This window comes from Balaenoptera ricei, chromosome 11 (genome assembly GCF_028023285.1).
Source record: "Balaenoptera ricei isolate mBalRic1 chromosome 11, mBalRic1.hap2, whole genome shotgun sequence".
NCBI lineage: Eukaryota > Metazoa > Chordata > Mammalia > Artiodactyla > Balaenopteridae > Balaenoptera > Balaenoptera ricei.
This window is the reverse complement of record NC_082649.1, coordinates 21369275-21386475: the sequence shown is the minus strand read 5'-3', so window position 1 is coordinate 21386475 and position 17201 is coordinate 21369275. Positions and strand designations below refer to the sequence as shown.

Genomic DNA, 17201 nt, shown 5'->3' with positions numbered 1-17201 from the left:
TTTAAAATTTATTTATTATTTTTTTTTATTTTTGTCTGTGTTGGGTCTTCGTTTCTGTGCGAGGGCTTTTTCTAGTTGTGGCAAGCGGGGGTCACTCTTCATCGCGGTGCGCGGGCCTCTCACTATCGCGGCCTCTCTTGTTGCGGAGCACAGGCTCCAGACGCGCAGGCTCAGTAGTTGTGGCACACGGGCCTAGCTGCTCCGTGGCACGTGGGATCTTCCCAGACCAGGGCCCGAACCTGTGTCCCCTGCATTAGCAGGCAGATTCTCAACCACTGCGCCACCAGGGAAGCCCAGCTAGCATTTCTTGAGCACTAATTTACAAGGGTGCCAAGCACTATTGCTGAACACTCTTCATTTATTTTCAAACACATTCTTGTCACAGCACCTTGAGGTAGGTGCCATTATTACTGAGGCTTGGTCATATTAAGGACATAATGAGTTAATATCTGATCAGTGAGCCAGTATAATTATCCTCCATGTATGAGTGCTGTTCCTCACAAATATAATGAGCCACATAAGTAATCAAAAATTTTCTAGTAGCCACATTTTAGAAAAGTAAAACAAGTAAAATCTATTTTAATAATATTTTAACCCACTAAAATAAAAATATTTCAACAAGTCATCTAAGGTAAATATAGTAAGGAGATTTTAAATTCTATTTTTCATACTAACTCTTTGAAATTTGGTATGTATTTTTACACTTAAGCTCATCTCAATTTGGACTAGCCGTGTTTCAAGTGCTCAATAGCCACATATGGCTAGTGGCTATCGTCTTGAACAATATAGATCTATAGTAAATGCTGAAAGGAACACACAAGAGGATACTTGCTCTGGAGTAGAATCTAGATGTTTCCAAGGAAATAATTATGCTGACCTGATCCTATAATTATGCTGACTCTATCTCAGAGTCCTGAGTCATCTGAGACTAGTGTTTCTCAACAGGGCACTCTGCTGAGGTGTGGTATAACAGAGTGGTAGGAGGGCAAGGAAGGCCATGTGTCATTTGGAAAAGCATAGCAAGTGCTGAGAAGCAGATTTACCCTGAAGATAATGAAACTCAAGTGTCAGACCCTGTACTTCCAAGGTCCTGGGAGGGGCCCCTGGGAGTATAGTATGTTCACTTGCCCTCATTTAAAAAATACTTTTTTTTTTTAACTGCAGTGTTGACAGATTTTAATCACAGCTGGTAAAAACCATTTATTTCCATTCAATCTTCTCTTGTTACAATTCACCTTTTGTCTGATTATGTTGGGATGTTGATGAGAATATTTGGGACTTGAGAAAATTTACTTGCATCTATATTGTTTGGGGTTAATGACATATATAAAGTGATGTGCAGATGTGCTCATATATATTGATAGTTCTGTTGTTGCTAGCCAGTCTGATCTAAGAATGGCTTCAAGGAATACTCCTACTGCCCACTGATAAACTCACCTGGATTAATGGCAAGGAAATATGGGACTAGATGTCATATATCCATGTACCTAGCACTGGGAGTGAGTGCATAGGGGAGAATTGAGATTTGAAATGTATAGAGCCAGAAGGTAGTCTGTGAAGAATTCTTCCAAATTTTACAATTCACATATGAAAGAAGCTTGACAGAGGATTTTCCAAATTTGAAAACAATCCTAAAAACTTGACACCACCTACAGTGCTTTGAAGCTGAAATTCTTCTAAGTTATCAAGGGAATAAAACAAATTGTGATCAACCACCGTAGAGGGAATACTGAATTCTCTTCCCACTGTCTACACTCTATAGAAAATATTACTAAACAATTTTCCTTTAAAGAGGAAATCAGAGTATGCTGTCAAAAATATAGGAAAATAAAGCATTACAGTGTGTATTCAACTTAATAAAATGTGCTATTTTTCTGAATCTTGTGATAGCTATGGTTTTGTCTTTTTGTAAAATTGTAATTTGTTTATTTTCTCATTATAAATATTCAGTATCTACTTTGTAATTTTGTTTGTAGTTTTAAGTCACCGTGTTGTGTAAGCCTTAAGCCTCAGAAAACCATCTGCTCCATCAGTTACATTGTACATCAATATGTGGAAATGTTTTTAAAAAATTAACATTTAAATAAATGTTCTTTGAATTAAAAGGGGGCATGGGTTAAAAAAGCTCTACAGTTGGTACCCTTCAATATCTCAAACCCCCTTGATTTTAAGATGCATAGGCAAATCTTAAGGTTACATAAATTTAGTGCATCTCTGCTGGTGAGTACTGAGGTCAGTTCCTATTGCCTGAGCTACAATTCCATTTTAGGTAGACCAATTGACCTTAAGACAGTATTTTAATTATCAGAGATAATTCCCTGAATAACTCTAACCCGAATAAAGGATTACTTTGGTTTTTACGAATACTAAATTCTCTTACTTGAATTTTTACTATACGCTTTCCACCATTAGTGATTTCTAATGCCTCAGCAATCATGTCACAACCGCCTTTAAGTAAAATTGTGGGTGGCTCTTAAAAGAGCCTTTTTTCAATTAGGGAGATAACTTTATGCCCTCTCCCCGCGGATGCGGCGCGCAAGCTGGATGTCCTTGGGCATGATGGTGACGCGCTTGGCGTGGATGGCACACAGGTTGGTGTCCTCGAAGAGCCCCACCAGGTAGGCCTCGCACGCCTCCTGCAGCGCCATCACGGCCGAGCTCTGGAAGCGCAGGTCGGTCTTGAAGTCCTGCGCGATCTCGCGCACCAGCCGCTGGAACGGCAGCTTGCGGATCAGCAGCTCCGTGGACTTCTGGTAGCGGCGGATCTCGCGCAGGGCCACCGTGCCGGGCCGGTAGCGGTGCGGCTTCTTCACGCCGCCCGTGGCCGGCGCGCTCTTCCGGGCCGCCTTGGTGGCCAGCTGCTTGCGCGGGGCCTTGCCGCCGGTGGACTTGCGAGCGGTCTGCTTAGTGCGAGCCATGACAAGTGATTGACCACACACCCACAGTCTGATGCAGGCTTAGGCAGTTGTCTTTAAATATAGTTAGAAGCATTCTGATTGGTCTTGTAGTTTTTCAAAAGTACCGCGCGATAAAACCATTGGCTGAAAGGTGACCGGGAAGGAGAATTAATTACTAGAGAATCTGATTGGATGAATTACTTTACCACCCATTCCCGGTGCCTTTTTTTGCCTCTGGGATCTGAAGGAATTTTCATACGTTCTATTTCATCCTGCCGCCAACTACAGCGTGCATAACGAGACATTTAAGGACCATGTTAACTTCCGATTCAGTTGATGAGTTCCCCTGACAGTCTCAATTCTTGACACGCTCGCGGGTTGTCAATACTGCTGGTCCACACAGTAAATTGAGTACAATTGTTTTTTCTCCCCCAGACAGCTGGGTTAGGTTTAAATAAATCTCGAACCGCCAAGACTGCCACTTTCTCTGGTCATCACAGCTCCCCTAACCCCGAGTTTTTCTTTTGTGAAACTACATGGCAGTGTCACTGGGTGGATGATTCAAAAAATCACATGTAAAGACCGATTTGATGACAGATACACACTGGACCGCAACCAAACTTTCGTCATAAAAAAATAGATTTTGCTTAAATTTACAACCTTGAGAGCCCGAACAGGGTTATTACTGGCAAAAGGAAAATTTCTTTGCTTTTTGTTATTCTCAAGCCCGAGCGATGCTCCGCCTCCTCTTTAGAAACGCTTTTGTTGACTACAGAAGTTTCACCCGGTATGCACTAAAGTAATGCTTGTGGGAAGTCCAATTTCCCTGGAAGTCAGTGTTTTGACGTCACTTTGTCTTTTACAAAACAGAGATAGATAACCTGGCTACCAGCTTTTTTAATGAAAACGTAGATGGCTCTGAAAAGAACTTCTAAACAGTTTATAAAAAAGAATTTCGTATTTTGTCTAGGCTTTACTTGCCCTTGGCCTTGTGGTGGCTCTCAGTCTTCTTGGGCAGCAGCACAGCCTGGATGTTGGGCAGAACGCCGCCCTGAACGATGGTGACTTTACCGAGCAGCTTGTGGAACTCCTCCTCATTATAGATGGCCAGCTGCAGGTGGGGCGGAACGACCCGCGTCTTGTTGTCGCGGGTCGGGCTGCCCGCCAACTCCAAAATCTCGGCCGTCAGGTACACGGGGGCCCCGACACCGACCCGTTTGGAGTAGTTGCCCTTACGGAGCAACCAGTGTACGCGGCCTACTGGGAACTGCAAACCAGCTGGGGAAGATCGAGTTTTAGCTTTAGCCCTAATCTTGCCTACTTATTCACCACGTCCAAACGTAATTACCTTATACAATTTAACAACAAACATTGTGAGCAAAAAGAGAAAACGCTGGATGACATGTGAACAAATCATTTTATGGACAGTACAGGGATGCCCCAGTAAGCTATCCGATTGGTCAAAAGTATGCTGTTTTTCTATCCAATAGAAAAACAAATAGTGTATCCTTTATTTGCATAAACTACCCCTCCCGCCCTTAGTGAACCCGTACTACTGTTATCCAATCAAAAGTGAGAACTCTTGATTGCTCATTTGCATTGAACAACTATAAATAAATGGGTTCTGAACTCCTCACACTACTAGTTTTAGTTGTGGAGAAGGCGGTTTAACGTTTACTGCAGCTCTTCGGAAGAATTATGCCAGAGCCATCGAAATCTGCACCGGCCCCTAAAAAGGGTTCTAAGAAGACCATCACTAAGGCGCAGAAGAAAGACGGGAAGAAACGCAAGCGTAGTCGTAAAGAGAGCTATTCCATTTACGTATACAAAGTTCTGAAGCAGGTTCACCCAGACACTGGCATCTCATCAAAAGCCATGGGAATCATGAACTCGTTCGTCAACGACATCTTTGAGCGCATCGCGGGTGAGGCGTCGCGCTTGGCGCATTACAACAAGCGCTCCACGATCACATCTAGGGAGATCCAGACGGCTGTGCGCCTACTGCTCCCTGGGGAGCTGGCCAAGCATGCTGTTTCCGAGGGCACCAAAGCTGTTACCAAGTACACCAGCTCCAAGTAAGTGCTTGTATAGGCACTTCTTAATCCAAAGGCTCTTTTCAGAGCCACCCACTTTTTCGAAGAAGAGCTGAAACTTCCGTTTTTTTGATGATGAATGCAGTTCTCTACTGGTTATATTTACTTTCAGGTTTTTTTTTCAGTGGTGTTTGATAGTTGAAGCAATTTTGGAGCCACGAGCCCCAAGCGACTTGGAAGGTTTATCGGCTTTAAAAGACATGAATTACTGTGTCGCATTACTCAAAAAAACTCACTTTTTCCCCAGGGATTAAATTTTCAGATGCTTATTAAGCTGTTGGAAGTGTTCACTCCTTTCTACAAAGCCTCCTGAAATTTCTAATGGTGATGGGAATGTCCCTCCTTGGTAAGGAAGCGGTTAGGGGATTTCAGAGAGTAGAGACCCTGAGGAGATGATTATCCAGGCTGTCTTTCCAGGGGTAGGGGTAGGGGTAGGGGTGGGGGTGGGGGTGGGGGTGGGGGTGGGGGTGGGGGTGGGGGTGGGGGTAGGGGTGGGGGTAGGGGTAGGGGTAGGGGTGGGGGTAGCGGTAGGGGTGGGGGTGGGGGTAGGGGTAGGGGTGGGGGTGGGGTTGGGGATGGGGGCGGGGGGGAGGGGCGGGGGAACGGGGGGAGGGGTGAGGGGGGAGGGGATGTGAGGGAGGAGGAGGGGAGGGGAGGGGAGGAGGAGAGGGGAGGGGAGGAGTCCCGACGGAACAAAGGGCAGGTAAGTGGCATTTTCTCCGGGAGCCTGAACTCCCCTGGGATTGTAGAAACAAGCAAAATTGCCTGTTGTTCCTTTAATAAGCTGTGGGCACTTCTGTAGGGTATTACCTCAAGCTCTCTTCACACGGTTGAAATGAGATTTTCTAATTTCACATTAGAATTGTTTACTGATGGCAACAGCCAATCTAAAGCCGTTGCAATTTTTCTTTCATTCCTGAAATCTGGGGTCCCGTTTCTTGGGTCATTTACCGTTCAGGGATGCCTCTAGAAGAGCTTGAAAGAGTGGCACTCCAGCTCTAGGAGGGACAAAGGATTTGAATTTCCCGCCCTCCCCATCTGGTGTTACCTCGTCGCAGAGCGGGAGGGCCCCAGTTGGAGACGAAAATGTGCTGATTTTTCTTGGAAACCCTTTTCAAAGAACCCGCGACTCCAAAAATAATCCCGATAGGAAGGGCCTTGGTTGAGGAAAAGGAGTCAGTTGGGGCTGGTCTAGGCCTCGGACTGGGGGAGGGGAAAAAGAGCCGGGAAAAGGGGCAGCAGTTGACTGCCTATTAAAAAGGTGGGGAAAAGTCTCTTCCTTTGGTTTATGAGCACCGTATGTAGGTGACATACAACAGTGTGTCTGGATGAAGAAATAAAACTTGAAGTAGAATTTCTCAAAAAGGACCACTTTTAAAAGAAAATTTAAATTTAAATGATCTTTTCCCAGCTCCCACACAAATCAGATGACTGCTATATGAGAAGCATTTCTTATCTCAGCGTACACAAAACATAGTTGTGAAAGAGAAGCTTGTCTTAGAAGTTAAAATTTTTGTTTTTTAGATTATAACTTTCCCCCCCCCCACCCCCGTAAAAAAAAAATTATTGAACTCAAGCTGCAGTTTAAGAATCACTCCCTGGAGGGGTGAGATCTGGGAAATAATATCTCAGCCTCTTCAAAATGATCTCCTGAGGTAAGAATTATTTTTTCCCCATCTTGCCTTTCATAATATTTGCCTACTTGCTTGCTTCTATCTTTCTTCTCTCCTCTCTCCCCCTTCTTCCTAATAGTTGATATTTTACCTAAAACTATACCCTTAAATAAGAAGCCCAAACCAAAACCTGGGTCCCCTAAACTCAAAGCTAGGCCTTTTTGACGTCTATACTGATACCTGGCTGATCTTTAACAAGCAAAAAGGAAATTAAAAATCAGATTCCTGGACTCAGGGCTAGACTCCAAAACTATGTGGGGAGTGGTGAGAAGCCAGAAATAAAATTCATACATCTCCCCAGCTGATTCTGATGAGGCACCAACTTTGCTCATTTAAGTGTTTTTATGATGGCTGGTTTAGAATCCTAGTTGGAGAATTCTAACATATGTGTCTCTTGGTCTTAATATATGTTGATTATCTTTATTCACTCAAATGGAGGCTTTGGTATGACAGTGATCTTTTTGTAAAATAAACTTATCCTGGGCATCTTGGGTATTGTTATGAGACTCTACATCTTATTTAAATTTAAGGTTTAGGAGACCTTCCCCCCTTCCCAGCCCCCTCCCCGCCTGGGGTAGAAGGAGGGGCACTGCCTCATTGTCAGGTGGGAGTGGCATCCAAGTTTCTTGCTCAGCCTGTTTGACATTGACAGGGAAGAGGTGCCTCATTATTGCTGGGGAGGGGTTGGAAGTTCAGGATCCCCATGTGGCCTCTGTAGGAGGGGGAACAATTTTCTTCGGTTGGTCTAATAATTAAACTGATATGGCAGTGATGGGTTTCAGGGCAGGCCTTCCCAAGATGTGCCACTTTGTCATGCAGAGAATTTAGAGCTGAAAGCAATCAAGGCCCAAAAGATGCAAGAAGAAGCTTTGACCTTCCCCCTAAATGCCTAAAAGAATTTTAGATGGAGAACCTGTTCCAGGAAGGCAGCTCTCACCCTAGATAACTACAGTATAATTTGAACGAGGTGTGCAGACAGGGGGGAACCTAGCAAAGACTGTTCATTAAAATTTTTTTCTGGGTGCCATTGTTTCTGTTTGGCCCAGCAAACATTTGTTCACAAAACATTTTCTTTTTTTCATCTTCCTGTGAATTGCCTTCCTACCCTTTGAAGTCCCAAGCCCCTAACCTCTTCTCTCAGATGGCATAACAAGCCTCAACTGCCTAACTTGTCCTTGGGTCTCATTTTTCTTATTGTGTCCGACCCCCAAATGAAATGAAATTTAACTTTTTCCTGTTAGTTTGTCTCATGTCAATTTAATTCTTAGACCAGCCAGAAGAACCTAGAAGGGTAGAGGAAAATTTTTTCCTCCCCAGCGACCCCAAGGTCACACCATGTCATCACCTGGAACACTCTGGCACTACTTATTTATGTTGAATAAATGCTAAATGTACATCTCTTTCGAGTTCTCTTGACCCTTCTGATTCACAGTGATTACTCTTCTCCATGTGCTCTTATAATATTTATTGCTTAAAACCTTCAGTTTTGGATGCAAAAAATGCTGTACTATTTAAACTTCAGGTATACAACCCCCCACCTCCCCACCCCCTGCCCTTTTCAAAAGAGAGTATGAAGTCTTCAAGGCAGCACCTGAGATACCTTTTTACATCTCCATCACGGTTTTTGAAACATTTCAGACACGGCTGAGCCAGTGTTGATGTATATTGCTGTTGTCCATGGTGAAGATAATAAATAATAAGGAAGTGAATATTGTTAAGAGAAAACGTCATAGGAGTCAAAAGACTTGAGAGAAGGTAAAAAAAGAAACAGGAAATGAGCATCTTTACTCTCCTGCTTGGTTGCCTGGATCAAAATATAGTTCTCTGACCGAGTTGGTTTAGAAGTAATTTTCTCACACCCAGGCTCTTGTTCCTTTTACCATCCTGTTAGTTAGTAGACTTTTAGGCTGGAGTCCTCAAAAATTTCTGAAATAGTAATCCGCCTCCATCTGGGCCCCATCTATTTCTATTTCATGGACCATTAAAAGAAAAAACGGCAAGATCTCCCTCGGTAATTTCTCTTAATTTTATGTTCCTCAACATGAGAGCTTAAGACCAAACACTCTGTGGTAATATTAATATAGTGTTTTATAGTAATATACTGTAATCTCATTTTGAGTATTTATGTGCTGTGGGGTGTTTGTTCTCTCTCATTTCTTAGGAGTCCTCATGTACTGCAAAATTTTCAGCACTCTAACTGCAAGAAGTGCGGTACGATATGGAGAATGATGGAGGAGTTTTCTAAAGTAATTAGAATCCTGTGTGTGGTAGCCAAGTGAGAAAAGAGGGAGGGTAGGAAGGTTGAGAGGTGGCACTGGGGAACGACGACAAAGTTTTTCAGCCAGGATTTTGTTGTCCTTGGTCCCATTAACCTTGGCCAAGACAAACAAACTGGGTCTCTCAGTTTCACAATCTCTAAAATGAGGACAGTACTCACTCTACATACCTCCCAGGTGATCCTGGAAGGCCTCATAGGTAAGCTATGAATGAAACGGAAGACTTACTGGATCATCCAGTTCTTGCCTTCAGTTTTCATTGTTCAGATAGTTTAAGACTTGGGCCAGGACAAAAAATTAATTGTTTCCTCTTCTCCCTCTTTCCTGTCAAACGAGTTAAAGAGTTAGGTAAGTTAAAGTAACACTGGGAATAGAAGTACCTCCCTCTTAAATATTATGTTTCGAAATTGTTCTGCGTTTATTCCTTTCCAAAAATCATGAGTCACAATTTCAATAGCAAAAAGTCAGAACAATAAGAATAATCACTCCTGCTTCTGACTGCATTTAAGAACAGTGCTTTGAAAAAACCAAATAGACTCCATTATTAACAGTATTAAAAGCCCACCAGACTATATGAGATTGGAGCAAACGGAAAACTCACACTAGACGGGAGCCTTGTATGCAAAAGAAGGATGCAGGTTCTGATTTCCCATTGGTTCTTAAATAGTAGCCAATGGGAAACTAGCACAAGCCTACCTCTGGTTAGTATAAATATTGCTCTCGCCGCAGCTTTATTTATTGCTTGCTTTTTATTTTGAAGGCTTTTAAGTGGAGGGATAGTAGCTATGTCTGGGCGTGGTAAACAGGGCGGCAAGGTTCGTTCGAAGGCTAAGACCCGCTCGTCGCGAGCTGGGCTCCAGTTCCCCGTAGGCCGAGTGCACCGCCTGCTCCGCAAGGGTAACTACTCCGAGCGTGTCGGCGCCGGGGCGCCGGTGTACCTGGCGGCGGTGCTGGAGTACCTGACGGCAGAGATCCTGGAGCTGGCGGGCAACGCGGCCCGCGACAACAAGAAGACGCGCATCATTCCGCGCCACCTGCAGCTGGCCATCCGCAACGACGAGGAGCTTAACAAGTTGCTGGGGCGCGTGACCATCGCTCAGGGCGGCGTCCTGCCCAACATCCAGGCGGTACTGCTTCCCAAGAAGACTGAGAGCCACCACAAGGCCAAGGGCAAATAAAGTGTTTATTACTTTTGCACGGCATTTTTGGTTTCCATTATCCAAGAAAAAGAAAAAAGTCAACTTACAAAGGCTCTTCTCAGAGCCACCCACCCTTTTCTTTTAAAGAGCTGTCATGCTTTTCAGTTCTGCCCATACGAGGGTTGTGACATCAGGCGAAAAATCACGGCTAATAAGTGAGTGTCCTGAGGGAAATCAATATGTGCGAAAACACCAGCTGTGAGGAAAGCCACACGAGTTTAAATTGACCAGATTAAGTATAGGTGAATCAGTTTATAGTCAAACTACTTTCCTCTTCGTTCCAGCGGTGACTTTTGGAAAGTTTTTCGCACTGGAGAGTGAGGAAAGTATACTCACTTTCAGTATAGTGAGAAGCGCTGTATTCTTCAAAGTTAACCTTCAACATTTTTTGTTGACTTAAAGGAACACCTCAAACCTCTGCATCTATTCAACTTTATAAAAACATTACACATTTCCTGAAGGGACTGAGTAAATTACAGATCCTTGGTACTTCGCGCTCCTGTCAGAAACATCTTCCTGACTGTCCACAGTGTTTGTGCCAGACTCAAGAAAATCTGAGTATCATTTTAGATGCAGCCCATCTAATTTTTCTAAGCACTTCCAAAATATCTTTGGTGATTGTACTTTAAAAAAAGAAAAAAATACACAAAAAATCAATCCGTTGGCGGTGCCCGCGTTGCTTTGTGTAACTTTGCTGTACGTTTTGGAAGCGAAAGCGTAAATAAAATGACGTCAGGGCGTCGGAGTCGCTATAGTTAAAGGGCAGGGTTTAGGATTCATTCACCAACCCGAAAGCAGCTCTTAATTCTTCCGGGCCAGGCACAGAAATGGACCAATCCGAGGAGGGCGCGGGTACTTTTGAATGTTCTTGGGTCCAATAGTTGGTGGCCTGGCTGTATAAAAGAAGGGCGGCTGAGTGCTTTCCACTGGCATTTGGGAGAACGTTCATCGTGAGGCTTTGTCATGGCTCGTACTAAGCAGACCGCTCGCAAGTCCACCGGCGGCAAGGCCCCGCGCAAGCAGCTGGCCACCAAGGCGGCCCGGAAGAGCGCGCCGGCCACGGGCGGCGTGAAGAAGCCGCACCGCTACCGGCCCGGCACGGTGGCCCTGCGCGAGATCCGCCGCTACCAGAAGTCCACGGAGCTGCTGATCCGCAAGCTGCCGTTCCAGCGGCTGGTGCGCGAGATCGCGCAGGACTTCAAGACCGACCTGCGCTTCCAGAGCTCGGCCGTGATGGCGCTGCAGGAGGCGTGCGAGGCCTACCTGGTGGGGCTCTTCGAGGACACCAACCTGTGTGCCATCCACGCCAAGCGCGTCACCATCATGCCCAAGGACATCCAGCTTGCGCGCCGCATCCGCGGGGAGAGGGCATAAACCTGTTTTTCCGTTATTTAAAGTGCCAATCTTTAAACCCAAAGGCTCTTTTCAGAGCCGCCTACAGCTTCATTTTGAAGAGCTGTACCGTAAGGAAGTAAAATTCTCCCCTCAACTAGGGTGAGTTGGGGTAGAACTCTTACCGTCCCACCCCCTTCCCCCACAGCCAAACATTTCTGGAGTTGTGTGAAGCGAGGGTCTAACCACACTTCCTTAACAGGTAGCCATCCAGGCATAGTTTATCAAACCTTATTTATGACCCTGCTTGTAAATAGTCCAGTTGATTGCATTGCTTTATCTCACGTTGCTTTTGTCTATTCTAGGGCTATGTACCATGGTATGCTATGCTGTACAATTTTTTCACATTTCTTTGCTGTAGTTATTACTCAAATATAGGATTTTAGCCATTTGACCCAGTGATCTTGCTTTTACGTTTTTTCGGTCTGGGGATTCAGTACTGGGTGAAAAGTGACACATGGGATAGTGACCAAATGTGAGAAAAAGAATAACCTTTTAATTGTGTAACTTTTACACTATATTTCACAAACTATAAAACAATACAGAATGCTAAAAAACATGACAGCCACCAATTCTGAAGGCTTTGCTTCAGTTTTTTCCATACCTTATTCCTAGTAGTCTATGCCTAGCTCTGAGATGAGAATTGATTCACCTTGCTAAAATGATTTGCCCAATTCCCACCTACAACAAAACCCACAAAATACACAGAAGAGTAATGTGTGTTGTGTTGTTCACTTGGATTTATTTACATTTCAGGGTTTCAATAAAAACTTTTGGTTTACAAAATAATGTATTTTTTAAAATGACAAAGATATTTCTCTCTGTGTATATTGTTTTAACATTTTATTTTTTCCAGACTGGTATAAGCCTCTGCCTGGCACAGACCTTTGTTACCCATATAAGGGGTCTGTCAGAGGCACCAATGCCCTTGGCTTAAACCAAGGTGATTTTGCCCCTCAACTCTTGGCCCCTGCTGAAGTCCAGGTATCTTGGTTTTTCTTGTTTATTGCTGTGCTGGCTCTTACGTACACTGTTTGACTTTTTCCTTTAATGTTTTATGTATCTTGGGAAAAAAGTGTTTATGTACAGGGCCTGATAGGATAGCTTTAAAAAAGTAAAAGTGCCCATTGCTGGTTGAGGATCAGATAGGCAGGGGACAATGACTGGGACTGGCTGATCCTTCCCCTCCCCAGCCAAGGAACATGAATTTGGCTTTAAGTCTTCATTTACTTGAGCCCCTCAACAGAACAACTATGCAGTATCTAGGAAAAAAAGGTTAACACAGTCTTAAAATTCATACCCTTGTTAATTTTTCTAGGGTATACTCAGCAAGCTGGCAGCACTTGGATGCTAGCTTACCTGGGTTCATATCCCAGCTTTACTACCTAATGTGTCATCTTAGACAAATCACCTTCTCCAGCATCAGAAAAATGGGAGTAACACTACCCACTTTGTAGGGTTGTTATTGGAATAATATGCATCAAGTTTTGGACACATAGCATCATATAAATGCTGTTAATTTTCCTGAACTGTGTATCATTTTCTCTCATACTCTAGGATTTTTCGAAATTTGAAATAAAGACAAACTTTAGCTTCTAAATTTCCTTTTTATTTGGCATTACTTACCTGCATAGATTCTGCTCAGTTTAGAAATAAAATTCAGCAGACATTTTAAAATCAAACGTGGAAGAAAATCAAATTTGTGAAAGAAAATTTACTGAACACTTTGGGCAGGGGGGTGGTGCCAGCATTTTAATATCATTGCATTAAGCATCTATTATTTTATATTAGGGGAGTGACTAAGGTCGGGCTGAAGACAAAAGGGGGTATTTAATGTACAGATTGTATCTTTTAAATGGCTGCTGCAAGGTCTTCAGTCAAAAAGGGTTTTTCTTACCCAGGCTGCAGAGTGATGTTACACCACAGGTTGAAGTTTACAGCTAATGCTGTTGGAGTCTAGAATGACTTTTGGTTTGTTATAAAGACTCTCAAAGGAAAGGAGGAGGAAGTCAAGGTCAGGGTGAATTTTTCAGACTTAAAAATTTAGTAGGAGGCTTTCCAGTTGTCCCAGTAGAAGTGAGTTACTGCTCAATGAGTGTTTTCAAGAAATTTAACACAATAGTGGGAAACTGGTATGGAGATTTGAACAGCACCCCAGGCTTGGCTGCAGGAAAGCTAGAAGCCTGAGATTGTCAGTGCACCTTGGGAGAGAGCCCAAAGGAACATATTTGGACCCACTATGTTTAACATGTCACGTATGAAAAACAAAACAATGCTTTGATGCTTTGTCCTTTATTAGATGCTGTGATTTAAAAAAAAAAATCCTCAAGAGTAAATGCATATTTGTGTGATTGATACTGTGTTAGGAGTAAAGATGAGACCTCAGGGCAATATCTCAAGTCCAGGAAGATTCTTTAAGAAATAATACCAGGGTTTCCCTGGTGGCCCAGTGGTTGAGAGTCTGCCTGCCAATGCAGGGGACACGGGTTCGAGCCCTGGTCTGGGAAGATCCCACATGCCGCGGAGCAGCTGGGCCCGTGAGCCACAACTGCTGAGCCTGCGGGTCTGGAGCCTGTGCTCCGCAACAAGAGAGACCGCGATAGTGAGAGGCCCGCGCACCGCGATGAAGAATGGCCCCCGCTTGCCACAACTAGAGAAAGCCCTTGCACAGAAACGAAGACCCAACACAGCTAAAAATAAATAAATAATTTTTAAAATAATAATAAAGGAATTCCTTTAAAAAAGAAAAAAGAAATAATACCAACTGAAAACAAGTCACATTTATATAGGACTTCATGGGCCAGTCTCTGTTCCAATGCTTTGCTTACAATAGCTAAATTAAATCTTCACTAGAATTCCATCAGTGTTATCATTACCCAGTTTTACAGATAAAGAAAACAAAGGCAAGGTTAAAGGTCACACAGCTGTAGGGAAGGAAAAATAATTCTCCATGAGACCCCTGAAATAAAAGACAAATTAACAAGAGAAAAACAAAACAGAAGTAACATGTAGCCCTCATGTATACGTGGGAGATACCCAGGGAAAAATGAGTAACTCCTCAAGGTGGCTTAAAATTCAGACTTAAACACCATCTTAATAGGGAAAAGGGGTTGGGGGTGGTATGTATGTAGGCCTCTTGGGGGAGAGTAAATAATTTTTAGGAAAGATGATTGGGCCCTTAGAAGAATAGATGGGAGAGGTATGACAGGATAAAATAAAATTATGTTTAAGGCAGGATAAGAAAATTTCTAAACATAAAATTTTCTCTCTGCTTATTTGGGCCACTACCCCTCTTTAGTGTGCATTGTGCACATTACAGATTGACCAGACTTCCTTAGAAGACACAGGAATGCCTGCTTCATTGAAAAGAGCAATTTTCTCCTGGTTCCAGCAAGGTAACTCCTTAGGAGATAACATTCCTTTCTCAATCCTGTAAGGGACTGTGATGCCCCACTACTCACCTTGTACGTGAAAGTCTGGACTATGTAGACTCAATATGTAACTTTGATATATGACTCTTTGTCTCAAAAACTTATATAGCTGTGCTTTGACCTCTGACAAGCAGAACAGTCCTCAGAGTTTTCTGAAAGACTGTCTCCCAGGTTATAATCCTCACGTTGGCTCTAATAAAATCCTCTATTTCTGTCTTAGATTGACAATTAATTTTTGTGGACAATAGGTTGTGCCAAGGTTTGTCTGGGTGTGGTGTCAATTTTTAGTGTCCTTTCCTCAGATAAGTGTCACTCTTCCCTAGTTAATGAAACTCCTTGGGAAGGGATTTATGACAATTGAGTTCCTTTTGGAGGATCTGTCTTTAGGCAGATAATGGGAGTTCAGAGAAATCTTCCCTCTACATTTGCTGTTTTTCTGCTACAGCTCAAAATAATCAATATACCTATAAGGGAGGGAAAATAACTTTCCTTCTACGCTTCTAAGTTCTTGGCTGAGAACCACTGTATAAAAGGTAGATTAACAAGAGAAAAGCAAACAGAAGCTTAATAACATGTATAACCTCACATAGGCTTGAGAAATACCTAGAAAAACTGAGTAAACTCCCAAAATTGGCCCAAGCCACCACCTTAAATACCATCTTCAGCTAAGAAGTGGGTGGGAGCCAGTTATGAGAGGTTACCAGGAAAAGGAACAACAAGGGTAAGGTTGTTATACAGAATTAAGTCTAGTGCCTCCTCATTGATGAGATTCTCTGGTGATTTAGTCATCCTTCTCTTCCCGGTACAGAGAAAAAGACACAAATCAAAATTCCCTTTATAAATGTAAATGTCCCTCACAAAAGAGTAAATTCTACTCTGTTTTTAGAAATGTTTTTGTGTATGGTGTTTTTAAAAAAATAATCAGCTCAAAAATAGTCCTTCTGCCAAAGAAGCATATGGGAGTGGGGGAATGGGGAGTCATATTCTGCTACCCTTAGCAACTAACAATCACTTCCTCCTGAATGAGAAAGTACAGTATTTGCCATAAAATACTGTATAAGTCTCCACTAAAATTCTCAGCCGAAGAAATAAACAGCCTCAGATGCAAAGAGCAAAGGGAGCAAAACAATCCAGTTTAAAAGTGAACCTCTTTACTAGCTTCTCTCCCACATAGTCATTGGATCACTGCCGAGAGGGGCGGAGCCAAAGGGGTGCTGTCAGTGCCTCTTTTCCCGCCTGCGCTTTCAGTCTCAACGAGGTCCGACTATAGCTTATAATTACTCTTGACCAAGTAGTAGCCTGTTGCATTCTGTACGTTTGCGATATTTAGGTAATTATGTCTGGGCGCGGCAAAGGCGGCAAGGGTCTGGGTAAGGGAGGCGCTAAGCGCCACCGCAAGGTTTTGCGCGACAACATCCAGGGCATCACCAAGCCAGCTATCCGCCGCCTGGCCCGGCGTGGCGGCGTGAAGCGCATTTCCGGCCTCATCTACGAAGAGACCCGCGGGGTGCTGAAAGTGTTCCTGGAGAACGTGATCCGGGACGCCGTCACCTACACCGAGCACGCCAAGCGCAAGACTGTCACCGCATGGACGTGGTCTATGCGCTTAAGCGCCAGGGACGCACTCTCTACGGCTTCGGTGGCTAAAGTCTCATTCTATACATTTTTTTTAAAGGCCCTTTTCAGGGCCGCCACCCTCCGCTCAGGAAGAGCTGTACGCGACTTACGTGCTCAAGACGTATCTCTTTTGAAAAAAAGTGGTTCTGTTTTAAGGCTACTGTGGCCTTAACTACAGGCCAAACGGTTCGCTTGCTTCACTGCCGGTCTCCATCAGCCAATCTTTGGGCACCTGCTAAGAGTAGCGGTACCTTCGCCTAATCAGGCTGCGAGGGCTTGCTGTGGGTGGGGCTAACGCTGGACTAAGGAAAGCTAATGAGAGGGGTCTGGAAGTCCCGGTAACCTCGATGAAGGACTTACGGCCCGGCGTCCCCGCTCTTTCTAGTAGGAGGGATCCTGCCTACCCCACATCGTCTGTAAAAGGAGCATCAATTGCCGGCCGGAGTTTCGTCGAGGAGGCAGTTTCTTTTCTGGGAAGCAGGCATTACTGAATCGCCGCCGATCTTGTTTTTAGTCCTGGGAGGGTTCAGTAGATATTTGTACAAATTGCCAGAACCTGCGAGGGTGCTGCTTCGCTCACAGAAGTCAGAAGCCAGATGCAAGACGCCAGGTGTTAATTCCTA

General features: G+C 43.9%; 4 protein-coding genes and 1 pseudogene across 4 annotated transcripts in view; 3 read left to right on the top strand and 2 right to left on the bottom strand.

Annotated features, from left to right (window-relative positions):
- Positions 1-16608, top strand: part of LOC132374416 (uncharacterized) — a 112354-nt gene extending 95746 nt beyond the window's left edge. Inside the window, 4 exon segments of the mRNA XM_059938079.1 lie at positions 11094-11432; positions 12515-12522; positions 16292-16544; positions 16547-16608. Coding sequence (XP_059794062.1) covers positions 11094-11432; positions 12515-12522; positions 16292-16544; positions 16547-16608 — 662 coding nt within the window.
- The window catches only part of LOC132374436 (uncharacterized), a 58210-nt gene that overhangs the window by 37560 nt on the left and 3449 nt on the right, over positions 1-17201 (bottom strand). Inside the window, exons 2-3 of the mRNA XM_059938100.1 lie at positions 12560-12575; positions 2588-2946 (exon numbers count right to left, since the gene is read on the bottom strand). Coding sequence (XP_059794083.1) covers positions 2588-2946; positions 12560-12575 — 375 coding nt within the window. The remainder of the gene's footprint in view (positions 1-2587; positions 2947-12559; positions 12576-17201) is intronic.
- LOC132374224 (histone H2A type 1-D-like) lies at positions 3871-4269 on the bottom strand (annotated as a pseudogene).
- On the top strand, positions 4560-5050 carry LOC132374432 (histone H2B type 1-B-like). Its single transcript, XM_059938096.1, has one exon. The coding sequence runs from the start codon at positions 4596-4598 to the stop codon at positions 4974-4976; it is 381 nt and encodes a 126-aa protein (XP_059794079.1). The 5' UTR covers positions 4560-4595; the 3' UTR covers positions 4977-5050.
- LOC132374428 (histone H2A type 1-B-like) lies at positions 9694-10117 on the top strand. The gene has a single exon (XM_059938092.1). It carries the CDS (start codon positions 9725-9727, stop codon positions 10115-10117), a length of 393 nt encoding a protein of 130 aa, XP_059794075.1. The 5' UTR covers positions 9694-9724.

Bases quoted from the DNA above. Each gene is read 5' to 3' on its own strand.
- LOC132374432 (XM_059938096.1), top strand. From the start codon at position 4,596: ATGCCAGAGCCATCGAAATCTGCACCGGCCCCTAAAAAGGGTTCTAAG.
- LOC132374428 (XM_059938092.1), top strand. From the start codon at position 9,725: ATGTCTGGGCGTGGTAAACAGGGCGGCAAGGTTCGTTCGAAGGCTAAG.